Genomic DNA, 27,902 nt, shown 5'->3' with positions numbered 1-27,902 from the left:
ACCTTTTTGAACATCGGCAAGGATCCATAACGAAATGAGGGGAAGGGGCGGTAAAGGAAGACATGGCTCAGTGCAGTGGACAGAAACCTTTTCGCGAACACAAGGATTTAAAAAGCCCTTTTCGCTACGCGCGTCCGCTCCGTGTCTCTTTTGAGATACAGCTTCTGGAAAAAGCACTTGGAAAATTGAAACGCTAAAAGCCGAAAACGGTGGCAGGCGGGAAACGACGCGGGCTGGTCGAGGCTGTCCTCACTTCCCAGGAATACTGAACTCTCGGTGTGTGGGTGTAGGCGTGGGGCTACCACAGTGCACAGCGGCTTGTTCGTATGTGTGTGTGTGTGTGTGTGTGTGTGTGTGGAGAGCATCACCGCGCCCGGGACCACCCGGGCCTTTGCCTTTCCTGGCCGCGGCGTGGCCGCCGTGGTGGTGGTGGCCGTGCGCCAGCTGTTTGTGGGGCCGGCGGCGGAGGGGCCTCCTCTGGCCTGCGGGGAGGAGCTCCGGCTGGGGTTGAAGGAGGGGGCGGAGCCGGAGCGGCCCAGAGACGGCTGCAGGGGGGCGGACGCCGTCAGGCCGGCTGGGAAGGAGCCACAGGACGTATTTAGACCCTCACATTTACACGTGGAGGCAGTGATGAGTCGGCGTTCGCTCACCTTTCGAGACGCTGTAGCCGTAGGCGGCGTACGCTGCCGCCGAGGCGGCGGCCGCACCCGCCATGGCCCCCGCCATCGCCGCCGCGCTGCCCGCCGTCGACTTGCGGCCGCGGCCTTTCCCTCCGGATTTGGCGCCGCCTCCCGATCCTTTGGGCCGGCCCCGGCTCCGCCCGGACCTGCCTCTGCCCGCGCTCGTCGTGTCTGAACCGAGACGCCTGGACATCCAGGAGAACAGAAACAGCAGACATTTCTTCCTTAAATCTGCGGCAGCAGACAGAACAGGAATAACAGCGCTGCCTGAGACCCCTCGTGTTTGTCTTGGCCCGAATGCGTCCCTTCAAAGCCTCGGTGGTCATTTTACAGCGCCGGAGAATTATTACACATTAATCATTAGTCGTCATTCTCAGAAGTGCGGGCTCAAGCAAAAACTGAAATTTGCTCCGTTTTTCCGTGTGTTTGCAGAATCAGAGCCAGTGTTTGGCTCAGCGGGAATGTGCCGTGACCCTCGGGTAGCCCCGCCCCCTCCCCCCCCTCATTCGCTTTACATGCCGCACTGTAACCGCTGTGGTATGCAATTCTTTCTTTCTTAAAACACAGATAAGCCGTTCTGTCACTAACACCAAGACACACAAGTAAAACCCCAAACTGTTACCCCCCATTTCAGATTTGAGCTCAGTTCCTCTCCATCTACCACGTTGAGCGATCGGGTCGTTGATTCAAGCCTCCGGTTCGTCCTTAAACCTTTCATTAAAATGTCGTCTGCCTCTAAGAAAGGCACCGGCAGCTCCCGGGTTTACAGGGCCCTGTTGTCGGGGTCCCATTAATAATCCCGCTGGCAGCAGCCTCTTAGCAAGGCAGCCAAAATCTCAAATGGGTTTCAGTGGAGCGCGGCGTATTTAGGGGGATTACCTTATAGCGGCAATCCGAGTACAGCCATATAAGCGAAACAGTGTACTTTTGCCATCTCTATGGATTCCAGAGAGCAGGACGAATTTAAACCCCTCATAAATCTCAGGAGCGCGAGATACGGGCTACTTGTCACGATGGACGTGCGCCTACGAAAACACGAAGTCATGAGAGCGAAGAGCGAACAAAACAGTCCGGCTTGTCGAAGCGGCCGTGACCTCCGTGTATGTCGCGCCGATTTGTTTTCTAATCACCCCTGGACGCGATGAGCGCCGTCACACGGACAGATAAAGCGGCGCGGTGTGTGGCGGAGCCTTCGGAGGGGAGGGGGGGGGGCGGTTCTCACCGTTCATGTTGTCGGAGACCGACCCCGACACGGACGCCGGCGAGTTGGTGGCGCGGGACTGCGGCGCGGAGGAGACGGGGTCGTCCACGATGACCAGCATGTCGCTGCTGCTCTCGTCGGCGTCGGCGTCCGGCGGCAGCGAGCCGTGCTGCAGCTCGCTGCTCAGGGAGATCTGGGCACGGGCGGGGCACACACAGACACACACACAGGCTGGGGGTCAGGAATACCAGGCCGGCGCGGTGAGGCGGAAGACGGAACTCACGGGGGAAAGAGAAATCAATGATGGACGACAGGAAAAAAGAAGAATAAGAAGGAAGGAGAGGTGAGGAGGGAGTAACCAAAATATTCAGAGAGAATAAATGAAGAGTAAAAGTGGGAGACGGGGTTTGAAATTATCGAAACGATTCTCTGTCCCCTCCGACCGCGCTGGCACAAGCAGCCTCACCTCGCTGAAGGGGCTGGGCATGGCCGAGTCCATCTCCACGCTGATGAACGAGGCGTCTCCGTCCGCCGCAGGTTGGAGTTGTCGGCGGAGGGGGCGTGCAGAGTGACCAGGGTTCACCTCCTTCTTCCTCTTGTTCTCCGACTCCCTCGATCTTCTTCTGGAGGTCGCACACACAGGACAGAGTGCGGAGACGTGAACGATGCGACGTGAGAGCTCAGATCGCTTTAGCCCCCCAACACCTTAACTGGACACCCTGCAGTAGATGACGGATGGAGCTTTCTCGCCGAGCATTAATCTTTGCAGCTACGGTGACAACTGGACACGGTGTCCAGGAATCTAGATATTCTTGGCACAGCTCCGGCTGAGGTGCTTCCTCGTGTATTATTTTTGCCTGGCTTCAGGTTTGTTTATTCTGTACGTGTCCTTCGAATCCCTCCATTTACACTTCTTTCTCTCGGCACAGACGGTCGTATTGTACCTTCTCGGCGTACTTCTCCCTCTTCCTCTTGCGCTCCTTCACTTTGCTGCTCTCCTCCTGTTGCCTCTTCTCCTCCTGTCGCTGACGCACTACAAGAAGAGACGGCACGCTGTTGTCGAAGCCCCGTTCCTCATTTCCCATGACAGGAGTTCATCAGAGCGCAACGGTCTGCACGTGTTCGCACTCACGCTTCTTCTCCAGCTCGTCGTCGTCCAGCAGCAGGCTGACCACCTCTTTGGGCTTCAGAGTGTCCGTTTGAAGTTGCCTCCCGAGATCACCACCCTTTGAATCTTTGGAGAGAATCACCAAGCGTTAGCCGAATCCTGAACGATGATTCAAATTCTGTTAATGCGATTAAACAACAGAGGTGCAGCTGTTTTCTTTCTTTCATTTTATTAAAAGACGTGGCACAGCTGGAACGTTGGGACTGACCTCGCTCTTCTCCTTGGCCCGCTGCAGAATCCTCTCCTCGATGGTGCCCTGGCAGATGAGGCGGTAGACGGTGACCTGCTTCGTCTGACCCAGCCTGTGAGCCCTGTCCATGGCCTGCTGGTCCACGGTGGGGTTCCAGTCACTGTCGTAGAAGATCACCTAGAGGAAAATGTGTTTTTTTTTTTAATTCACCTGTTCAGACTCTGACTATAAAATGTTACTTCTGGGTAGTTTCTTAAATTTCGCATCCACACAGGTGTTTCCAGCGCGTCTGTGACTCACGGTGTCGGCGGCGGTCAGGTTAATGCCGAGACCTCCGGCCCTCGTGCTCAGCAGGAACACAAAGATATCCGTCCTGCGAAGAGGCAGAGAGAGGCGCTTACACTCCAGAGTGTACCATCACATTTCTGAAATGAAGTTAGTTCACATTAGCCTAAACCTGGCATGACAGCACAGTAAAACTTTTTGAGGGATTGCATAAGGAAATGAAATCCCAGTGGAGAAGTCCCACACAATAAAGCCGCTTCCATAAACGTCAAACCCTCTCTTCCTACAGCAAGTCAGTGGAATACCTCTGGCGCCTGAAGCTATGCACTAACGCAAACCAGAGCAAATGAACTCACCAGAAAACACACCAACTTGGATATATATCATACATACACACACGATTCACTGATTAGTACAACATACAAAAACACTGATTTTATGTACGTAGACACTGGTATAAAGGTGCATTTTCTACAGTGTGTTGATGTGTTTACTGACCGGCTCTGGAAGTCAGCGACCATGTCTCTGCGCTCAGAAATCTTGGAGGATCCGTCCAGGCGCATGTAGGTGTGTTTGCGATAGACCATGTACTCCTGAAACAGTATGAAAAACCAATGAATGTCCAAACTCAGGAATAATTCAAGGACAAATAATCAGGAAAGTTGTCAGTGGAAGAGTTTTTTCAACGCATTGAGCCTGAGACCACTTTTTTTTTTTTTAACATCTTTAATAGATTTATTCAATTAAATTATCAATATATGAAAATAAAGTAATTTAAAAAAATCTGAAAATTGCCCTACTGAACCCTCCTGGCTTCAGCAACAATACACTGAATTTAATAAGTTCTCAAATATGCAGTTGTTTCTCCAAGGAGCAGAAGAAAGAAAACACTGCAGGGCTACTTACTAAGCCCCAAAGGGTTTAGAAATATTCATCTTTAAAGTAGAATTTCATCTTGACAGCAACTTTGAGTCCAAAATATCAAACTCCCACACTACTAACGTGCATTGCTGGAGCTAAAACCTCAATCCCGGCGCAGCGGGACGTTGAGAAATACGGAAATTGATATTCTATTACCCCCAAAGTCTGCTAAGCTCCTCTGTGTGCGTCGTGTGTGTGTGTGTGTGTGTTTGTGTGTGTCTCAGAGGTCAGAGCGGCGGCGGCTGGCGACGAGGAGATTCGCTGATCTCCATTAAAGCTCTTCCCTGAACCCTCGACCTCTCTAAATGAACGGTGTCAGAACCCCGAAGCGATGAGGCGTCGGCGCACATCACACCGCCTCGCTCGTCATTACCGACGATATCAATGATCTGACACCATGTTTTCAGTGACCCTTCCTGAACCTGAACCCCCCCCCCCCCTCCAGTCGTGACACCGGGGCCTCGGTCCCAGCAGGGTCTGGGCCTGGCTCCGTTCCCAACCGCCCCATCTGCTCGGAGTGAGCACTGCATTAGCGGCCATTAGCCCCGCTCCTGCCAAAACGCTGCGAAACCTCGAATTAGGGTTTAATATCTCGCCAGCGTGACGCTGCAGATGTTGCTGCTCTGATCGAAGACGGCGTCCGTCCTCGCAGGACTGCGTCTGATTAGAGAAAGGTCACGCCAGGGGGTGGGGGGGGGGGGGGGTCGCTGTCTGTGTGACCTTCCGTGTTGCTTGTCCAAACCGGCACGGATCAGCAGCGCGCCGGTGGTTTTCCAACGCGGTGACAGCCGCACCGTAACCTAAACCTGAACAGCTGGCCGTGCGCCCTCGTGTCCAGTTTCAGTCCGGGGTAACCAGAGGTGACAGGCTGACTACTTCTGCACTTTTTACACATCGTTTTTTTTTTTTTTTTCGAGTGTGATAAATCAGAGAGGTATCCATTCAGGTCAACCTGACTGTTTACACTATCGACCGGCCCGGACTGTCAGCAGCTCGTTATAAAGCATATTTACCAAAGGGAGGGGAAGAAAAATAAAAAGCCCCAGTTAGCTGTCACAGCCACTGAGTCACGTATGGGAGGAGAAACATGGGAAAAAACACACATATGCTTAAAAGAAGGATCAAATTTCTATTTGCTGCCCAATACTTCAGTCCTCTACTTGATTTGGAATTGCGATCTGCCTGCCAGGTTGGTCTCAAAATGACAAACAGTGGGGAGTCTCTGATTTGAGAGGGCAGGCTGACAAATGCACAGATTTGCAGTTTGGTTGCTGATGAGGGAAACGCGGTGGAGTGATCAAAGTCCGTCTGAAATACAATAACTACAATAAATGGTTTTTTTATTTTATTTTTTAGGTTGTGAACAGTGGATATTGTCAACACTGACTTTCACTTTAAATCCACAAATGTCTTTAATGCTGTTATAAATAAAAAAGGAACGAGATCTGGAAAAGCTAAAGCCAAGAAAAAGGAGCACTTCACGAATTTTAAAAGTCAAATTGTTTACAGAATTTGTGGGAAAAGTACTATGTGACTTTTTTTTTTTTCCTAAATCCTTCTGTGGCTTCTGAGGAAGCTTAACAAAGGTTGATGAATTACCTGAAGTCACTCAAACATGGAGGTGTGGGATCGGGAGATCAGCTTACCAACCCTCTGATGGAGCTTTCATTACGTCTGCTTGAAGCAGGAGCCTCAAAACCACAACATTCCCAGAGCTTAATCATTAACCAAGGTACTCACTGAGTATGTGTCTTATCACTGTTGATCAGAAGCTAAAGGTTATCGAGTATTGCACTCATACTGAGGCAGAAAAATAACAAAACACCATCCGGTGATGCAAAGCTGCTTGCTTTGTACTGAATGATTGCTTTATCTACTTCCATGCTGGCTCTCAGAGAACAGGAGGAGCTGACAGGAACATTTAATCCCTTAATTCCTCCGTTTAAGAAAACATATGATTTCCTTCAGTTCTGCAATCTGAGCCGCATACTTGCAGTGCGGTAAAGCGCCGTCTAAGTAGCCGCAGACGCGCAACTCGAAGGAGGAGGGCCGTGATTTGGCGGTCCCGTCCCACAGTCCAGCCGCTGCCAGCCAAAGCAGAGCGTGTTATTTTTCCTCCAGGCCACCCGGACCTCGGCGATCCATCACCCGGCAGCGCGAGTGTCACTGGAAGAACCGGCAGCCGACCGGCGACGAAAACAATGCGGCTAATGACGGAGATTAGCATCAGCCTCCGCTTCGCTCGCTCTCTCTCTTACTCAGAGCTGCGTTTGCTGGAAATCAATTCCATCTGCGGGATCTTTCCCTTTATTTTAATCCCCCCCCCCCTCAAATGAGAAAGATAATGCAGTGGAGAAAAACTGAAGCCAGACTGGGAGAACGTATGATTTCACTGTCTTCAGCGCTTCAGCCAGAAATGCTGACACACACACACCCATCCTTCATTAGGTTATGAGGTCACCTACAAACAATGCCTTCTGTAATACACACGGCGAAACGCCGCATTACCTCAACGGAGCAGGAAAACTCTGCGAGGAGGCACAACTAGTTAGAGAGGGTTAGAAGGACACAGAGTCTGTCCGTGGCCTTGAACGCCACTCATTGTCATTGTTGCCCAGACACGCAGGAAGCCGGTCATCAAGCACCTGGGCCAGGTCCATCTGCCGTCAAAGAATCTGGCCGTGGAAACGCCTTTCGCGGCGTGTGAATGGGGAAGGAATTCCCAATGACTTGGTGCCAGAGGTCTCTTGGCTCCACGGTGATGTTTGCAACAAATACGGAGGGAACAATAGAGCGCCGCGCTCAAGGGCTGTCGACGCACGTCAGGGCTGCAGCAAAATGTTTCACTCAGAGCCCGACAGCTCCAGACCTCCAGTCAACACGAAGCAAACCGAAGAGGCTTGGAAACAAAGAAACCTCCTATACGCCACAGATATGAATCGATTTCAAGTAAGAAGAATTTCACTGCTGCTTCATGTAAATGTTGCATTTAAACATCTCCGACCATTCTTTGTCTTTACTTTAATGCATTGGTTCTTCCTCCTTGCCACTCCCATCTCCCTGGTTTTCCCTCCGACCTTCCCCCCCCCCCCTCTTTTCTCCTCACTACTTGTAGTCCTCTCTCCCATCTGGCTGCTTCCCCTGCAGATGAGTCCCCTCTAATTAGTCGTGACCTGTTAATTAGCCGTCTAATGAGAGCGCTAACAAGGGACAGGCAGGCTGATTAGAGGCACAGGAGCTCGATACCTCGCCTGTGGAAGGCGGCCAGATAAACTAGTGGAACAGCACGACTGAGGCGGATCCATACAGATGCAGCTCGATTTCAAGTTATGTGTCATCGTGATGTTTTAGCGGGGTTTAAAGGCATAAATCATTCATGTAAAGGCAGGTTCGTGCAGGAGTGATTGGAACAGCTGGAGGAAGGGGACGGTTCGGTGCGTCGGTGCGTTCATACCTCCAACAAGTCTATCATGCGCGTCATCTGGGAGTAGATGAGGACTCGGTGTCCCTGTGCCTTCAGCCGACTCAACAGGATATCCAAGGTGTGGAGTTTGCCGCTTTCGGTGATCAGGCTTTCCTTATCTGGGAAAAAAAAAAAAAAAGAACAAAAAACAAAGATCAGCTACTTACTCTCTTGAGTGAGTTACAACTTCGTGTTCTTTTCATTTCAAACAGTTATAAACAGTCAGCAGATAATCCAAAATAACATTATCAAGGTTATGTTACATCCCTCCTAAAGTTTTTGCAAAAAAAAAATGGGAGTATTGTGTGAATAGAGGACTCCCCAGAGTGGATCAGCCAGAGGATCAATCCTCCTAAATCTGTCTCTGATCCGCCGGTTGTTTGAATAAAGCCTGTGCCCGTATTGACGGATGAGAGCCGGAGAGAATGAACAAGCAGGAGAGAACAAGACCGAGAGAGAAATTGTGAGAAAATTCCCAATTTCACACAATGGCACAAAGGGTGGACACGCGGGGCCGGCAGTTGGCCGTGGTCACGTTCCTGCCGACACCGCGTCAGGTGTTCGCCGGCCTTCAAAAGACCGGCCGATGGGACGAATCTGGAGGCCAATCTGACCCTGTGTTTGTAGCTGGAGTGGCGCCCTCGGAGTCCAGCTGATGAGGAATTAACGTCATTTGCCACAATGGCAGAATGAGGAAATGGTAGAATGACCATCGACCCGGTGACAGGCACACTATGGTGTTTGACCCGCGGGGTCACGGCCCTGAGAGGGGAGAGCCTAAGACCGGGTCCCGGGTCAGCTGACGGGGTCAAACCAGGGTTACAAGAGAGTCCCTTAGGGAGAGTCAGACTTGGCCGTCTCGCACTCAAGTTGTTCCACTTGTTCCCAAGCTCCTTTGTGCAGCGAAAACCGGGGCTTATAAATATTTCCCAGTCTTATTTCCACTGCTTTGTCAACGTAACGTAACCATCAGCGTTAAATCACGTTCCATTAATTCAAAACACATGGCTCAGAATCTGAACTGAGCTGCAGCGATAAAGCCATAGAACGTCCTGCCTTATTTTTTTTTTTCTTCCAAATATGCTTCATTATATTTGGTGGCCCCCACAAGATCAACAAATCCGAGGGGATCTTTTTCAACTTTGAGGAGCACAGGCCTATGCTAATTTGTACTCAGGCTGAACCCCGAACTCTGACCCTTTCGTAAAGCCCCCTCCCGAAAAAAGGTCAGGCCCTGTCGAGGTGTTAAAGAGGAACTAATAGAACAGATGAACAGGCAAAATGCTGAGGGGAGAGCTGGAACGCAGGTCACCGCCGAGTGACGTCAACCTGTCAGAAAGACTCAGCTCCGGTGACAATCAGACTCTGGGCTGAAGGCAGAGCGACGACTTCATCGACTCTGGATCAAACTGAACGTTAACTTCGCCCGTTCTCCTCTTGATGGCTCATGAAGAGCTGGATGACCTACAACTGGCCTTAAAAAGAGAGCAAAATGAACTGAAAAGTAAAAGTAGCCAGGAGTCAGGCAGAGCTGCAAGATTACATACTGGAGGAGAAAAGGATCCAGACGGCGAGCGAGAGGGGTCTGTGGTGGCTCCGGCTGTAGTCAGAAGGCATTAGCCTCGCGGTGGTGTTGCGGTTTCCATCAGACGGGGGCCTCCTCACCACAGGTGCCAGTCTAACTAGCCCCTCTGCTCAGTCAAGGGCATCAGCTAGCGCTGGCGTGTCGACCACGCAGACGCAAACCGCCACTTGGCAAAGATGCAAATCCTCATATAAGGCACCGCTGCCCAGCCTCTCCGCCATTGATCTGTTTCTGCTTAGCAGATTACATTTAGGCTTCCAGGCTCCGATGTTCTGCTTGAAGATGGGCTAAAGCCCTGATTTGACAATTTTTGAGGCCAAATGGGACTAAATGTCGCATGAATTAAACAAATTCTTAAGGGGGGCATAAAACTGTCAGTCTGAAAATCCCATATTAAGCAGCTGGATGCTATTATTTCTGTTTGTAGATACGAGCCATTCAGGGTAATCCTTTTGTTTATGCCTGGATTATGAGCTGTACCATTAAATGTGAAGCTGCTTTGCCTCTTAAGGAAGAAAACCGTCTGACGTTTGACTACATCGGTCACAGGTCCTAATATCTGACCTGTTCGTACTGGCTCAGAGATGAGCTGATCGCCAACATCTTTAATGCACAGCGGCGTTAACCTTCAGGGGAATAATCAGTGCAGAACGAAATGTTAAATATATTCAAAGGAAAGCAGATTGACATAGATTTCCTTGCAACCGTCTAAACATCCTAAAACCGAGCGACGTGGCTTACAGGGAGGTGGTGGAGTTCAGAACATTTAGTGCTGCGTACAGAAAATCCCACTTTCTAAATATTGCCGCCATGCCATATAAAGGGAAGCCAAGAAATTGAATAATTGCGATTTGGGAGGGCTTTGGTGGTATGCTGTCCCATTCCAGTGTAACACTTGGGGCTTACAATATAAGCTACATGTGACTCCAGTGAAATGCCTGACCAGCGGTATAAATGTGAGCAAACTGGATGTACGAGCCACACATGGAACATAAATTATGGAGGGTTTAGACAGATTAAAATTATTATGTCTATACATGCAACAAATCCACTGCAACGGCCTTTTAGGCTTAAGAGTTTACAAGGTGATCATGTTATGGCTTTAGATCAACCTCATACAAGAGCAACACAGAGAGACGGTTCGCGTAAAATATTTAAAATGCACCAAAAAAGAACAGAAATAACTTTCAAATCATGAACTGGCGAGATGATGTCTGTGTTAAGACCACTCCCCAAAAACACGAGCAAATCCCATGTGGTATCACACTACTCTGCTGTGTGCTATGGAGACACATATCAAGCTTCACCACCTGCCTGTCCCCCCCTCCGTACGTCCCTCTCGCTTCAATCCAATCCCGTCTAAAAGTGGTATTCACCCGGCCAGCACGTCCCCGTCTCCTCCTACCCCTACCCGCCTGCTGGCAGATTAGGCTACACTCCACTGGCCACCCCCCCCCCCCCCCCCCCCCCCCCTTTCTGATCCATACACAACAACCTCCATCACCCTCGCCATCCTCTCCTCCTCGCGCTACTACTGTAAACTCCCCCCTTACCCCAAACCCGCAACTTCACACAGCCGCTCTCCCTCCCCTCCACTCTGTCCCCCTGACGTTGTAATCCAATCCCTGTAGGGCCAGAGCCAGGGGCCTGACATGGTCCTGACCCAATTAGAGGCCTGCTGCCAGCTAATTAACCCCGGCCCAGCCCTGATGCCTGGCGCCTGATACTCCCAAACCAACTACGCCGCTAATTTCATTAATATGCTACGGCAATCTTCTGTCCCATCCTGTCCCCCCCACACCCACCCCCCCGCCTTCCCTTCTGCCGCCGACGCTCCGGCCCAACGCAGAAGAAGAGAATTGGGCCAGGGGTGAGGAGGAAAGAGGAACGGCGAGTCCGAGGAGTAAGAGTTAGTAAAGGAAGATGGATGGAGGGTTATGTGAGAAAGAGAGACAGATGGGGGGCCAGGGAACAGGTCGAAAGAACGATCGAACCCCAGCACCAGCCCCTCACTGTATAATGATACATTACACTGGGCAATCAATAAGTCAATGAGCAACACTTGTTCAGCACTGCTGATGATGGAAATATTAGCCTGACAGCGGTTCGCTGCTTCTGCACATATTGGCAAAATGTGACTTAAACCTAATTTCCCCTCGCAGAGACGGCATCAGCGCGGCTAAGAGCCAGATGCCAGTGGGAGGGTTCGCCCTGCACCGACTGGCACAAAACAGCAGAAACCAGCTTCCGCTTCCATCTTGGTGAAGTTGTACTGCTGCTACTCCCAAATCTCTCCATATCAAGAGAAGATTATCTGCAGTCTGGAGCCCTGGAAAGAAGCCAAATCCAAAAATGCACATTCCCACAAAGCCAGCGTGTTTTCTGGGTGACTAAGTGTGACTGAAATTGACTGATGAACTGCATCGATGTATGTTTATATATGCATGTGTGTGTGTATGTGTGTGTGTTCACCCACACAGGCAACAGGACTGGTTTTCCAGAGAGACAGGCAGTCTGATGAGGACCCGGGGTTTTTCAGGGGGGAACCTCACCACAGCACAGCACAGCGGCCCGCTGTGAACTCTATCATTAAGATAGATTACCGCCGGGTACTCTTGAGCCGGCCGCAGTCTGGGACACGCTGCAGATGAAAGCTCGCAGGATGAGGAACAGGGCGAACAAGATACCGCTTGGCGTCCACGGCTAAAGATCTGATCACAAAGGAATAATGTGGCTAATGTCTCCCCCTTCAGTCTGCTGTGGAAGTTTAAGGAAGGCCTTTTTTTTTTTTTTTTTTTTTTTTCTTTTCCTCCTTCTTGTGGATACATTAATAGCCATAATTTGGATGGGGAAATCTCCATGTCTGTACACACTTGGCTGGATGTTTTGTTTTTCTTTGCTGGGGGAAGAAAAAAAAAATGTGCAGACGGCCAGCGGTGCCAGTTTAATGCAGATGGAGAGGGGCAGAGTCAGACAGCGGTGTGGCGGGGCTGGCCGTCTGTGTTGTTTTGAGCCTGTCTATCAGAGGGCCGGGGAGGCTTCCTGCCATTTTGCTGGAGAGTAGAGTTTCTTTGAAGAGGCAGGAAGGCAGAACTGCATTTCCCACAGTCTAATGTGAGCCACCGGGGCTCGGGCTCACTTACCCTTCTCTCTCATAGACTGCGAGGCACACGTGCACACCATATACCCCCAAAAAAGGCTGAGCACTGACGTGTAAATATCGAGTTCTTTAACCGTCGCCCCTCGTTGCAGTGACAGACAATTGTCAGTCCACAATGAAGCTGGAAAAAGACGCTGCTATAGTGAGAAGCCTGTCATTTTGTGGACGGCTTCCTTCTAATTAGCTTAAGTGAGACAGGAGCCACACCGACGGCGAGGAAAGTTATTTCTGAGTCACGCTGGAATGCTCCGCCAGTGATCATACGGCATGCAAAGAGGAGAACTATGTATTTTGGAGACTCCGATTTTGAAAATAAAGGTTCCCAGGAGCAGTCGTGTGAAAAGCCGATCAGATCTCCAGCTATGCTCCCTCTGTGACGACCACAGACGTCAGATATTAGAGAAGTGCAGCAGCATCATCATCTGAATGTTAATTCTGCTTTGAATGAAAAACATCTTTCTCCCCCAGGGAAAATGCTTCCATCACAATCGGGTTTAAAAAAGGCCCGACATGTTAGAGCCTCGATTGTTTTGTTCCTCCCCTGGGCCTGAATCCTAATAAGTCGTCTGATTAGATTCTTCCATCGATATCAGTGGGCAGCCGTACTCACGCCATGGTGCTCAAAACAAACACTTATTCAGCGTTGCCATTTGTTCTAAAGGTGCGGGGCTGGGAGCGCGGAGGAGAGCGAGGGTGGGAAACTTCAGCCGGGCTACTGTACATATCTGAGCCTTGATGTGGCAACAATGTGTTCAGTGGAGGACGGGTGCCGGAGTGCTGGGTCACTTCCTTCCTACCGAGGCTGAGAAAGAAGTGGCAGACCAGACGGGGAGAGCGGCCGCGGCCAGATAGTGACTTCACGGCGGCGCTCGCGCTGCTGTCTGTCAGGCGGAGAGAGACGGAGGTGAAGCCTGTCCTCGGGCTGGGTGTGAGGAAAGGCAGCGTGGGAGAGTGTGTGCGGGGAGGTGAGAAACACCTCGGGGCCCGTGTGAGCGCGGCGCACAGCCCTGAATGGGCTCGACTGTACACAAACAACACACACGCACACACACACACACTCTCACTCGCACACAGACGGACCATCTATTAGTGTTACCTAACTAAGCACTTGAACAATGACCAGTAGCTAAACTTCCTCGCTTTGTCTGCCTCCATGCAACTTCACAAGAGCTTTCAAACTGTTCTCACACAGACACACAAATACTTGTTTTGTTTCTCACTTTTAAACACAAACAATCTCACAAGCACATGTATACACAGATGGGCACAAGTAAAAAAAATAAATAATAATAATCTAGCATGGTAACACAGCAAACTGTCTTGTCTAAAAGGAAGAACTCCAGATTTTTTAGAAAATTCAATCATTGTAAATGTCTGTAAAGTAAATCTTTACATACTTAAAGTAATAACATTCAAGGTTTATCAAGCAAAGACAAATGCATTAATATTCTTTGCCTGATTAAACAAGAAATCCATGACTTGGAGGGTTTATCAGAGCTACAGGCGGTCAGGCAGGTCAGTGAGAACGGACGTGTTGTGTGTAGAAAGGTAGTGGCCTCTGTCAGCTTGGAAATCCATCAGTCTCCTGAACCCTGGAAACTAAAACACCCTCCTCACTGCTGCTGCTGCTGGGCCGACGCTCAACAAGGCCGCAGCCTTTCTGCTGCGAGTCCGAAACATCCCGACAAACTCACAGAATCGAGGAGGCTCAAGCCTCCGCTAAAAATGTGTTTCGGTCCTTGATGTTCACCTCACAGCACGCTCGCACCGACGTGTGTCCCTTACCTGGTATCCGTATGAAGGACCATCCGTGGCGGGGGTAGAGGGCCATCACGCCGCCGGGGCGCGGCGGGCGAAAGGCGGTGGCTCGCGTGTCCCAGTCCGAGGCCAGTTCAGGTGAACCGTACAGGAAGCACTTCCTGAAGATGGCGCCCCCTCCGCTGCGCGTCACCCGCCACTCGTACTCGGCGCTGCGGTCGTCGCAATAACGCTCCATGGGGAGCGCCGTCACCTAGGAGACCAGGAGATAGTACTGCGTGATGGAATTTGACACGGGCGAACGTTTGCTTTGCAGGTGGCTTTCAAAAACACGACCACTGATCGGTTTATGGCAGAACAATCGATGCTGCAGATGGATGTTCACTGCATGATTAGGCTGAATCAGCAGGTTCTGTGTGTGTGTGTGTGTGTGTGTGTGTGTGTGTGTGTGTGTGTGCGCAGGAGGATGCTTGACAACTGGTGAATAGCCTGAGTAAAGAGCCCTTTTTTTAGCGGCTGTTTGTTTTAGATGCAGCTGGAAGGCACTGATGTCAACCCCACACACACACACAAACACACACACACACTCTTCAGAGATAAGAGTCTCTTTGTTGGGGGTCCACAGAGGCATCGTCCACAGCGCTTCCTACTTCCACGACCACCCAGACTCTTCACTGTCCTCCATGTCCTGCAAACTGGCTCAAAGCTTTCACTCGAGAGCGATTTGCTCTACGTACCCTGGGCGTGGCCGCCAGCAGGAACTTGGGTGGCAGCGTGGGCTGGCAGGGCCGAACCACGGTGGCGGCAGAGCTTCTGCTGTGGATCACCACGTCTGTGTGTCCCACCATGCCGGGCCTGGAGGCCGTGAACACCAAGTCCTGGAAAAAAAAAAAAAACGAAAAAACCCATAGCCACACACGTACACATTAACATTGCTATCTTGATCCACTGGGGGGACGGACTGTGTAAATTGTAAGTGGTGAAATGCCTTAAAAAGCAAAAAATGTCCATAAACACCACGACTGTCATTACAGCGATTTCCTGGACGCATTCTTACTTTGAACTGCCGCGACATCGGGAAACAAAAGAAAACTAAAAACCCACAAATTATAGGCGATGCGGAGCAGAAGCACACAAATTGGAGCATGTAGAGGTTATTGAGTCCGCCGCTCATGGGTTCAGTATGTTCAAATTTAACTTGCTGTGTTTCTCAGCCGTTATATAACATTTCAGCTAAATGCTAAAACTATTATGTAAAATGTATGATTAATCCAGCTTTTATGAAATTTTAATTGCATATGTCACAGGATGAACTGGCTGCCTTATCGTGTAATCACACATTTGGGCACAAGACATGGTGTGGAAATGCAAATGTGAGCATGCACATGACGGACAGCTTCAATATAGCAGGGAGAGAGGCTTTAAAGGAGTGTAGAGATGTGCTGTGCATGAGTGTAGTGCCACAATGCCACCTAATGGCAAGTGGAGCGAAATAACTTCGACACAGAAAGTAGAAATTTCTCTTTTTCACTCAAAAACCGAAGGGAAAAAAAAAGGGTTCCTGGAAGATATTAACTTTTCAAAACAATGAATGGCCAAATATTTCAGGGAGTGAAGCAACAAATACTCTCATAACCGCTGTGGATACACCAAAGAACAACAACACACAGTGTGTGTGAGGAAAAATGAGCAGGAAGTCCTTTCAGAGTGTCTCCATAAATCAAAAATGGTTAGATTGTTGCGTGGAAGCCAGAAAATAATTGATGAATGTACATCAATGTTTTAAATGCACCATGTTTACCAGGTACACAGCATATAATCCATTTATACAACCACTATACACCTGCCTGTCTTGTGATACGTGGGTGGGATTCAGGGCGTAGCAGGAGGTGTTCAGTGCTTCTGTTTGTCTCGATCCTTCAGCGGGACCAGCAGGAAGGCTGAAAGCAATACTGACCGCTCTCTCTCTCTCTCTCTCTCTCTCTCAAAGCGCAGAGCCAGAACGAGACGAGCCAAGCAAAGAGAAGTGGCACGCTGTGCCAGCTCCACGCAGCTTCAGGAAGAAAAACGAGGAGCTGAAAGAAGTTTGCAAAAACTGTGGGAGTCTGGAGATCAGCACGAGCTCCCCAGGTGTCAGAAAGTTTCTGCCTCTCGCTCATATCTCAACTTGTTTCTTATATTTTTTTCTGCTTGCTCCTTCAAGCCGCTCTGGAGGGGGTCGAGGGGGGGGGCTAACATCTGAGACGTCTGCATGAGGAGGCCAAGACAGGAGGAAGAGGATGGAATTACCCCGTCAGCATTTACTTCTGAGCATTTTCCACCCAGAAAGGGAGGAACAACGAAAGCTGGAAATGTGACACTGATGCATATCACGGCTGAAATCATTGATCGATGTGTTTCTAACCCTTCTGAAAAGAAGACTCCAACAGTCCTGCAGCTGTTCCTCAGTGAAGAATATGCAGACGTGTGCTCTATATGTTTGAACTGGCCCATACACACAAGTACACACATCTTTTTTAGAACTTAACAATTCCTATATTGCAAAATGAAAAAAATAACAGTCGATGAAATATGTATCCTTGCAGCACTCGGCTGCAGAATCCAACACTTAAGAAGCCAGAGGAGTGCTGCAAAAAACAGAACAAACTTCTCAAACTGCTGAAATACCAGGATATTTTGATGGATCAAGACCAATTCACCACCTTTTTCCAAATCCCTCGAATAACATCGAGCAGCGCACACTGGTGCCATGTACCAATCCAACTCCTGTTACCAAAACTCCCCAGAGCCAGGACTCGAGTCTGTGCTGAAGGAACAGCAGACGCTCAAACTGTTTCCATTGGACGGCGTGATGGAGAGACACGGCGTGTCACTCAAAGAGTCTGCTCAACCGCAAGACGGTTCCAAATCATGTTGATACAAAACAACTGATCTATATAAACAAATCTATTAAAAAATGGTCGACCGCGTGCATATATGGAGCAGAATGATTCTGTGAAACAATTTAGAGTTTTAAATGGTCTTATCTTAACTGTCAACGCAGGATTTGCTTTAGTGCTTTTAGACCTGACTGCAGTGAACCACACTATTCTGCTTTCTTTTCTTGGAAACTAAAGCACAGTTCTGAGATTTTTCAAGTCATATCTGACGGATAGAAGCTTCTCTGTTCACCGCTTCAGCTCCGTCATGGCTTCTGTTGTGCACAGAGTGAGCGTCCAAACATTTCTCACCTGCAGGACAGGGCTGGTGTGAACGTTGGGGAAGGCGACGGGTCTGTTTATCCACAGAATCAAATCCCTGCGAGACAGGCGGTTCGTCCGGGGCTGCGGCTTTCCTCTGACCTCCTCATTCGTTCCGCCTCGACTCGTCTCAGATTCCTGACCTTCTTCTTCAAGGTCAAACAGGCGCTGATGGTGGAGCCGGTACGCGGCTTTCAAGGACAGAAAAAGTGCTAACCATCTGTGGAAGAGGATCACATAAGAGAAACAGCTAAAGCTGGTCACTGTTACTAAATCAACAACCGCTAGTGGGTTTTTATTTACAAAATAGTTTGGATCTTTTATATATTGGCTACATCTTAACCCAAAACCTTCATCTTGATCGGTTTCAACAGATCTGCTCATGGAAAGTGACACCCACCTCACCAGGGTGCCTTGGAGCATCTGATTGGACATTTCAGCTGGCGACACGTCGATGAAGCGCAGGAAGGAGAAACAGCTGCCTTTGTCGTCGCCTGAACCGGTAAAAAACACACAGTTTAGAAACCCTGAATAAAGTAGCAATAATCTGTGGAAATAAAACGAAATGGTGGGGCGATTCAAAGGGGTAAACAGGAAGCCGATGGTTTTATGAAGAATTGCATGCCTTCATGCTCACCTTTCCTGTGAAAAAGAGACTGCTGGATGTGATTTGGGGAGAAGGGAGACAGCAGCACTTGAAGCAATCTGCGGAGGACGCGAGGAGAAAAACCAGGTTACACCACGCAGCGTGACGAGCGGCAGGGCAGACCGGTCTGGTCCCAGTCCAACCCACAAAGTTCCTACGACTGCAGCCGTAATTGAGGTAATTGCCTTTTCTGAGTCGCAAATCAGCAAAAAGTCCTCAAGGACAAACAATTTGTCGGGAAACAGACGTATCACCCCTGCCAGTGTTTACATTGTAACTTTATAAAGAAACTCAATCTCACTCGAAACTGTCAGAAGAACTTTTAATGGATGTGTTTCCTGAGGATTTGGTGCACATTAGTGGATATCGAGTGTGTCTGTGGACGTCTCTGAAGGAACTCACTTGTTCTTGGCCTGGTTGTGTGCGTGGATGAGGCCCTGGCGGTAGAGGAACTTGGACATGATGTAGGGCTTAAGGGACATGTGGAAAGGAGAGCGCGTCTCCTGACGCTCAAACAAGTCGGGGTGGTTGCACACCTACACAAACACACACACACACGCAGCTGGAGTGAGTAAACCATGCAAAGGAAGCGGTACTCCATGCTTTAACTGCCAATTCTATGTTCAACCATTAAGACCTCATGTTTTCTCTCTTATTTCTGCAGAATGTAGGAAAAAACTATAACTGATGAACTATAAAAAATAAAACTGTATTTCTTGTACCTTCCTGAACTGCATGACCAGGTTCATGAGGGAGGAGGTGGTGCTGTGGGCCTGCTGGGCCGTGCCCATGGACGACTGCAGCAGATCCTCGATGGAAATCTTGTTTCTCAGAGCCTGGTAGAGCAGCCTCTGCCGAGACGTCAGCTGGCAGTAGGTCAGGATCTCGATCTGCAACAGGAGCGCGATTAAAACGCTGCACCTTGCAGCAAAGCTTCCGAGAAAAGAGCATTATGTTCTCACAATGATCTGCTTTCTCATGGTTGAGAGAGGAGATAGAAACTCACAGAAAGCGCTTTCCTATTTGTTATACGGTCCTCTGAGAAAACACAATGTTTTCTCAAGGACTGAACCCAGTATTAATTTATGGTTACAGACTCCGTGCCCAGTCTGCCAAACATTCTTAAAATAAACATCAACATGTTGGGTTGTTATCAAGTATCGTGTTTCAGTAAAAGCAGTGAAAATGAACAACAACGAAACACACGACCCCACACTGAACCTCGTCGGTTGGGGTTTGCTTCAGCTCGCTGGCCAAAACAAGAGAAACCAGAGGGAAGAGCAGAGGAAGCGGGCTGGCAGGGCTTCATGTGGGTGCAAAGGAAAGTGAAAAAGACAGATGTGGGGGAGTGGTGAACTCTGCCATTCCTCCGGCTCGGTGTGCGGAGACTCCCACAGTGGATGAGTGAGTGTGTGTGCGCCGCCTGTGACAGCTGGAGAACCCGGGTCCAGCATCTGTCGAGAGGATCTGCCAGCACAAGCATTGCTCAGAGACTTATGACGACGCTTCCCGTGTCACTGAGGCGGAGGCTGGCGTGGACGGAGGAAGCATTAACCAGGAGAGGAGGAGAGTGAGAAGACCTGAAGAAAGAACTGGTACTGTTTGAAACTGGTCTTCGCCACTTCTTTTCGGACCCTCATTTTGCAATCCCGATCTCCTAAATATATGATCAGACCATCTCAACCTCGTCTCTTTCACCAGCTGCTCACACTCCCGCTTACCTTGTCTGAGAGCTCGTTCTCCACATCCTTCTTGATCCTGCGCAGCATGAAGGGCTTGAGGATCATGTGCAATCGGGACAGCTGATCTGAAAAATATGCCCTAAATGTCATCGCACTCATTCTTCTGTGCAAACAAACTGAGAAATATTCTAATATGATTGAAGATTTTCCAAAAGATGTCCTTTCTGCAGTGCGACAAAGTGTTGTAAAATGAAAATTATGAAACGTTTCACAAGAGAAAAGTCAATAACTGAATGATTTAAAACCATCAGAACAGAGAAAACAATCGACGGGCAGTTGAGAGGGGCTCCTTTTTTTGTCTGTACTCACTCTCGTCGATGGCGGACTTGTTTTCGGCGTGGCTCTCGATGTCCTTGGAGAACCACTCGTTGAACTCTTCGTGGGAATCGAACAATGTCGGCATGATGAAGTGCAGCAGGGCCCACAGCTGAGGGACAGTAAAAACACGCGGCGGTTAACGGGTTGTGATTTTCTCACACTGACTCACAGGAGCGCACGGCTCCCAGCGCACGCACACACACACACACACACGCACTGTTCACCTCGGCCATTGTGTTCTGGATTGGCGTCCCGGTCAGCAGCAGTCTGTTTCGGCACTGGAACTGGAGGAGGATTTTCCACCGAACGCTGTGAACGCACAGAAACAAGAGACTGTGGTCTCCTCTCTCCCGGCCGCGGACATTCATCATCTTCATGCATTTTTATTCCAAAATAATCACCCCATCTACTTTCACTGGGAAAGGATCACAGAGCGCCCGAGATTGAACGTTTTCAGGACGTTTTCTGAGCGGACTTGTGGATTTTGGCCGATCTCCAATAGCGGCCAAAAAGCGACGCACGCAGCATCGCTGTGGCTCTACGGGCTGATAGAGATACTTTTCCAGAATTTTATGTTGATTGTAGAAATGATTTAAAGACTTGTGACACTATTCTGCATATTTCTAACTAATCGATGACAAACTTCTTCCACTTAACATTCCTGAAAGCAAGCTCTTCCAAACATGCAGCTGCAGGAAAAACTTAAACACAACGGAGTTATAACAGTGTGGTTATAAAATTGTTGTTTTTTTCTGAATGGGTCATTTATCCGATGAGGACTACAGCTGGATTGTAGGTCAGAAAATTTGATCGTTTATCTTTAAATTTGTGACAAATATTCGAGGCCTGAGACGCGAAAGGTTTTGGCATGTCAACCAAATTCTACATTTTGGTGCTTCAGTGTACCTGGTGCTGCTTTTTAGAGCCTGGGCCTCGTCCAGGACCATGTACTGCCACTTGACTCTCTGGAAGTACTTCACATCTTGGACCACCAGCTGGTAGCTGGTGATCACCACATGGAAGGGCGCGTTCTGCGTGTACAAGGTTTTCTATGGAAGATGAGAGGATGGAAAAAAAAGACGATAGATTAGAACATGTGTTGGTTTATCGTTGAATATTTTGAATTTTCGTCTTTACCTGGCTCCAAAATTTCCGGATCACTTTGCGATCGTGTGGATTTCCCCAATATGGCAGCACCTGTTGGATAAAACATAACAGTTAAGGAAAAAAGAAATGTCTTCTGCAAAAGCTGCACGACTATCGTGACCAACGCAAGAAAAGCAGAGATGTTCTCAGAGGAAAGAGCTCAGCATAACATCACGTCCGAATCACTTGTTGATGTGCAATGTAATGTGAAAAATTTACAAATCATTACATCGCTCGACACATGTTGGCATTCTATTGTTTTCAGTCGCTCTTGCTTTGAGAGTTCAGGAAGCTTATCTTCAAATCATGTAATGGGGTCTTTTCACACCTCATTAGCAAAACAAACTGGAATTGATTTATTTCCAAACTAGCTGAGAAAACGGGAATGGCCGAGCGCTGAGCACAACAAAGAGCTATGCGAGCGACATTGTCAGGATGTGTGTGTGTGTGTGTGTGTGTGTGTGTGTGTGTGTGTGTGTGTGTGTGTGTGTGTGTGTGTGAACTCCAGCACGGCTGACATATTGATGGGCTTGATAAATGATTTTAGCCTCCACACAGTCTGTCAAACACCAGCTGAGGCATGCAACAAAGATTTTTAGATGTTTAGGAACTGGATGAAAGTAGGGGGGAAAAAAAAGATCCTCCAACATAACGAGACAACACTGCCCCCTAATGGAACATTTACAGCATGAATCTTTCTTCTCAGCATGCTTGAGGAGGAGGAAAAGAAAAACAGCAGAGAAACAAACCCCTCAGCCAGCAGTCTCACCTTGAATTTCGGCACAAAGCGGGTGAACTCCTGGTGCCAGTTGTTGAGTGTGGATGCTGGAGAGATGATTAGGAAGGGACCCCAGATGTTATCTCTCTGTGTGGGGAAAAACAAAAAACAGCAAACACTGTAAAGTTGCTGCATCAGCTGGATCACAGGTGGCGCTGCATCCGACCGCCAGGAACACCGGAGGAATCTTCTCATCTGTAATATCTGACTGAAACTACTGTGGAGCTCTGAGTTATTTTAATCAAATTTGACTTAGTCATATAAAACAACAGGCAACGATTCAATTCCTTACGTTGACAAAGCACCTTATTGTTTCACTTCAATTAATGCAGTTAGTCTAAATATGAATGTAACTGTTTTTCGTATCTACCTGCATCATATATTATTGGAATTGTTTTGTATTTCACTTTCCATCCCACAAATGCACGTTCCTTCTGTTCACTCTCAAACTGGTAAGTCTCACCAGGCACTTTTTTTGTAACTAGAAAAGGATGCAGGTCCACATGGAAGCTTGTTTGATAAATGTTGTCACAAGCCCAAAATAAGAGAAGATGCTGGAATGCTCTGCGGTTGGTTAATGAAGCATTTATAGATGTTAACCTCTCCTACCTCTGCGAGGTGAGCCAACAGGGCAATACTCTGAACGGTCTTCCCCAGTCCCATTTCGTCTGCCAGGATTCCGTTGATGCCCTGCAAAAGAAAAAAAACAACACGAATTAGCCGATGTAGATGAAAAATCAGCTCCCTATTCAAACATCTAGTGCTAAAAGTGCAGTCTAATGTCATTCAAAGTAAATGAAAGAAGACAACATCTGGTCTCTGGGGTCAGAAAGGTCTCTGATCGCCGCCAGGTACCTGCTCGTAGAGGTTGGCCAGCCAGTTCATGCCTTTGAGCTGGTAACCTTTGAGTTTCCCATTGAAGATAGTCGGCTGAGGAATTTCTTCGCCTGCGTGGATGGAAGGATTCGAGAGGCTGTAGCTTTCACCGAAACCGGACGCGCTACCTCCACCCGACAGCAGGCCGGCAGCTGCGTGTAGAGAAGCACTGCGGCTGTCTTTGGCCTCCTCGTCAAACATTCGGGTCTACGATGAAGGAAGATTTAGAGATGAGCCTCAGTGTGGACTAGGAAGTGTGTCTGATAACTGCTTTAACTTACCCTCTCTTGGTGAATCTGGTAGGCCTCTGTGGCATTCCTCAAGGCCTTGGATTTGTAATATTCACTATCTGCGACGACAAACCACGAAGCTCATCAGCAGGTCACCATGGGATCATTCAAAATATTGCACCAGTAACACATTAAACTTGACTGAACCACTCGTACCGTAGTCCTCCTGCCCCATGTTGACCATCACTCCCCCTCCGATGTCGATCTGTCGCTGGGCTGCAGTGTCTTCAAGCTTTCTCAGGATTTCCTCCTGAGCTGAATCTCCCCCCGGACCCCCGACGCTGGCTTTCCCACTCATGAAGTGAGCATAGAGCTCCGTCTGAGTGATGAGGAAATTCAGCTTACGCTGCTGGCGCTTGGCCTGCGAGAATCAAAGAGAAACCAAACTGACTGCACAATCTCTTGTGGCAACCCCGGAATCCCGAGACAACCCGAAAAGTCCCAGTCTCCAGTCGCCTCCACGCCACTGACCTCTCTCATCTCCTCGTCCAGCTTCCGTTGTTCCAGAGCTTCCTTCTCGGCCCTCTTCCTGTGCTCCTTTTCCACCTTGTCGTATTTCTTCCAGTAGAGCATCATCTCTTTGGTAAGGCGCCGTGCACGGGGTAGCGTCTCCTTGCAGTTCTTCTGAGCCTGGATGGCCGCACGCCGGACTTCTCGCATGCACTGATGAGCCAACTGAGGCAAAACATTACAAGGAGTTAGATGTTTGGCAATAAAAAGACCAACATTCACACAGAAACACGGAGGACAGCAAGAACGGTTCAGTTTCTTACTTTTTTAGCATTGGTGAGCACAAGGTTCTTCGCAGAGGTCTTCTGCTTGAAGGACTGTGAAAGGAACAATCAGGATATCAGAAAATGATAATGAACATCAAAATAACCCACAAACACAAAACTGTGAGAAAAAAAAACAATGAGTCCGACCTTTCCCTTCCCACATACTGACCTTGGGGATCTCTTTTTTGGCGATGGTGAGCCAGACCTTCCGTCGACGTGCGTTCAGCTGCTCCGCCGTCAGATGTTTCTTCTTTACCACGGGCAGCGGAGCATCATGGGAAAACTTCGCAAAAATCTTAGTGATATAAGGTCGCTCATCGTCCAAAAACTCTCCCTCTCCCCGTTTTTTCTTTTTCTTCACTTTTTTCAGTTTGGCTGCAAGAAAACAAAGTGAATCATCTGTCAAATGTGGATTTCTCTTAGCTAAACTCAGGTGATCAAACTCATATCTTTTTTTTTTTTTCTTACCTTTAAATTTCTTCTCATCTTTGATTTTCTTTTTCTTTGGGCCCAGTAGATGACGCTGTTGCTCGTAAAAGGGGTCATGAGTGGACAGAAGTCCGGTGCTGTAGTGCTGATATTGGTGAAGCTGCAGGAAACAACATACAAAAAGATGTTTAAAATGCTCACCGTGGTCACTCTGATCAGCTGTAGACATCGGATTGTGTTTGTTTTTGTGTGTCTTTGTACCTCCCGATCAGAGTAGAACTTGCTCTGATGCTGCCTGGTGTAACGGTGCAGCCTCAGCATGTCGTGCAGCTCCTCCCGAGACAAACTGAAGTCAGCGTCATCGGAGTCCGTATCCGAGTCGGTGGTGTCGTCGCTCAACAGGATACTCTGCAGGACACGAAGGACGTTAAAGGAAGCAGAGGATGTTGTGTGTTAGCGTGTGGGAAAACAACTCGGCCACACAATCAAAGTGGTATAGACAACACAATTATAACAGAGCAGCTACTATTAATCAATGCGTCATTTGTTTGTGTTGTTTAATAAAGCATGAAGAAGGATGCAGAGGAATACTCTGTGTAAAGACCTTGAGCCATTTCCTGTTCTTCTTAAGCTTGGAAAAATTGTACAGGCTTGTTTTGTCTGTCTTTTGATCTATAAGACAAAAAGAGAGAAAGAACCACTATATAAATACACAACATCTTTCAAGGTGAGATAAACAATGCAACTGAGGGTGTAGGAATATGTGAAGGACATAAATATGAGTGTTTCCATGTTGTATCTTACCTTTACCCTGCAGGAGTATTCCATTTAGGGGCTTGCTGTCTGTCAAACTATCCCCTTGCTCACATGATTCACTCTTCACCGTCAAGGCAGCATGCTGAGCGGAGGAGTCCAGAGATAACCCCGTCCCCAGCGCACCATCACTGTCATCGCTATCATCGCTGCTACAGGAGAAAGATGGAGCTGTCAGCTCATCAATGTTACCATCAAAATGTTTCTCTAGGCATTTGTGGAGATATAAAAATAAAGAAAGACATTATTGTAAGCAATGCTGGACGTAATGTAAAGCGAATGTAAAGGAGATGACATATATACATTTGTAAAACTCAAAGATAATACATTTACATTTCCTTTGCTGTCGATGATGACTCAGGACTACATCTGAGTCACACAGAAAATGTGTACGCTGCCTTTAAAGTGTCCTCTGTGTGTACCTGGTTATGTCAGTGTTGAAGACAGTGGCCGTCTGGCGCAGAAAACTGTCCAACTTCAGGGATCTTTCCAAGCGCTGCAGGTAGAGAGGCTTGGCCAGGCCAGAGGTCCCCGATGCCCCAACCTCCGGCCGGCCGCCCTGCCCTGACGCCATGCAGCCCAGACACCTCTGCCCAACAGGGCAGCACCTTTCACTTCAAAGTTAGAGAAGAAGGATAAGAAATTGTAATAGCAAATTGGAGTACTTTTCCAGTTTTAAGGTTATTGAGGTAAATGAAAGCATTGTGCAACTTATGCGAAATCCCAAGAGTGGTTTTAAAATCCATTAACACCACCTGTATCTCAAACTTTATGTTAACAGGGTGGCTGAGAGACAGTGTGGTGACATAACTTCTATAAAATGATAATATATAACCTACCTTCTCAGTAAGAGGTGACATGGTTCTTCATTACAAGATTAATGATCACACAAAGATGGAAACCCTATAAAAGAAGATACTCAGTAAGGCACCACTGTTTTATTAAAAATATTGAACATTTTAGGAGTGCAAAGTGATTTTTAGAAAATATTATTTAAAGGATTTAGTTTATATTACTGTGTTTAGACTTATATGCATGTTATATTCTTATTTACCTTTATTACCTTATCTATGTGTTTACCTTACCTATATGTGCGTACATAGTCATATAATCGTGTATTTTTTAGATGTTTAGATGCATTAATCGATAACTTAGCTGTTGTGTACATTAGAGACTGATTTTTTTTCCATATAATTTACACATATCGACTTATTGGACTTGACTTTCTATTAGTTCACTTTCTCGAGCATGGAAAGGGGCCAGCAACTCAAATCCTATAACTTTTTTTTTATTATTAAGAAATGATGAGAATCTTCATTTAGTTTGATTTTTGTGTTTATTGTCATCTCATCGTTAATGTTTGATCTGCTAGCTCGTGCTGCTTGGCTAACCTTCACACTGCACTGTAGCCTGCAGGCTAACGACCGTTAGCTGCTTCCTCTGATCGGGGATGTTAAAGGGTCAAGGAGCCGCTGCTTATTCCCTGCTTTGGTGTTTACCACATCGAGCGCATCGCAATTTATGGCCTTCTCCATTACAGTCCAGCTTTTACTGCCGGACAAGCACCCCCTTGATGATCGTACACGTTAGCTGGCTAGCTTTGTGCACCCGGGCGTCCTGACACAGACGTCCTCTCACACCATTAATATGAAGTATTCAAATCGGCTCTGTCTCTTTAAGGCCGCCACCTCCCTGCCTAAACAATGTATTAAGATATGATATCTGTTTAATGGACATTCTTAAAGTTGTGTCTTGTCCCAGTGCAGCGACTGCAAGGCCCTGCGCCCGCGCCTTTCGTAGCCTCACCGCGGACACGAGCCGAGGCTCGGCTGCCTGGCCAGCGTATGATCCCCATCTTTTAATTCTTTCTCCCTCCCGGCCATCTTCCCCATTGCTCCTTCGCCATAACAACCACCACAGAGTCTCTCACCTCGGCCCCGTGTCCCCCTCTCAGTCTCTCTCGTCGCTGCTGCCGACTCTCGGTTCTCTGACTCCAAAATGGCGGTTTGAGGCGCCGAGCGAGTCTGTGAGCTTTGAGTCGGCAGCAACAGCGGAGAGGCGGCCACTTTCTGTTACTGAGAGAGCAGAGACACGACGCCATGGCGAGGGTACAGCAAGGAGCAGGCCTTTCAATCAAACGCCGAGAGCGGGACGCTCACCCTGCGATATTGTTTTAACACATAACAGAAGAAATTCACCCTGGCTGATTATTTTTGCAAAAAAGTTAGGTAAACTCTCACAACTGAGGCCATTTGGGCACGTTTGTATATAAATACTAAAAACACATCGATGAATTTCCGATGTTGATTGATTGCGCCTGGCCTCTGCGAAGATTACCGAGCTACGTGTTACGTCACTAAAAGGGACTCTGTTTTAGGTAAAGTGAGGCAGCCACACACCTACTCACAAAATGTCACAATTTAAATTCTACTCTCCAG

At 48.3% G+C, this 27,902-nt stretch overlaps 1 protein-coding gene across 1 annotated transcript; it reads right to left on the bottom strand.

The window, feature by feature from the left end:
* Window positions 1–103: 103 nt before the first annotated feature.
* On the bottom strand, window positions 104–27,541 carry LOC115401540 (chromatin-remodeling ATPase INO80-like). The gene is given in 43 exon segments (XM_030109788.1): window positions 104–461; window positions 464–574; window positions 651–851; window positions 854–865; window positions 1,903–2,074; window positions 2,348–2,415; window positions 2,418–2,457; window positions 2,459–2,501; window positions 2,793–2,794; window positions 2,826–2,914; window positions 3,014–3,079; window positions 3,082–3,115; window positions 3,258–3,416; window positions 3,540–3,612; window positions 4,023–4,117; window positions 7,900–8,027; window positions 14,439–14,664; window positions 15,149–15,289; window positions 17,642–17,870; window positions 18,051–18,144; window positions 18,288–18,355; window positions 18,699–18,832; window positions 19,019–19,186; window positions 20,018–20,103; window positions 20,348–20,465; window positions 20,581–20,665; window positions 21,263–21,405; window positions 21,494–21,553; window positions 22,272–22,367; window positions 22,890–22,970; window positions 23,136–23,363; window positions 23,438–23,505; window positions 23,603–23,807; window positions 23,918–24,121; window positions 24,220–24,273; window positions 24,392–24,597; window positions 24,691–24,811; window positions 24,913–25,059; window positions 25,256–25,323; window positions 25,456–25,613; window positions 25,887–26,078; window positions 26,304–26,367; window positions 27,395–27,541. Coding segments are annotated over 41 exon segments (4,845 nt in total). The 5' UTR covers window positions 26,039–26,078; window positions 26,304–26,367; window positions 27,395–27,541; the 3' UTR covers window positions 104–249.
* Between the last annotated feature and the right edge of the window lie 361 nt (window positions 27,542–27,902).

This window comes from Salarias fasciatus, chromosome 15 (assembly GCF_902148845.1).
Source record: "Salarias fasciatus chromosome 15, fSalaFa1.1, whole genome shotgun sequence".
Taxonomy (NCBI): Eukaryota; Metazoa; Chordata; class Actinopteri; order Blenniiformes; family Blenniidae; genus Salarias; species Salarias fasciatus.
The sequence above is the reverse complement of the archived record's forward strand: the minus strand, read 5'-3'. Positions and strand labels throughout refer to the sequence as shown.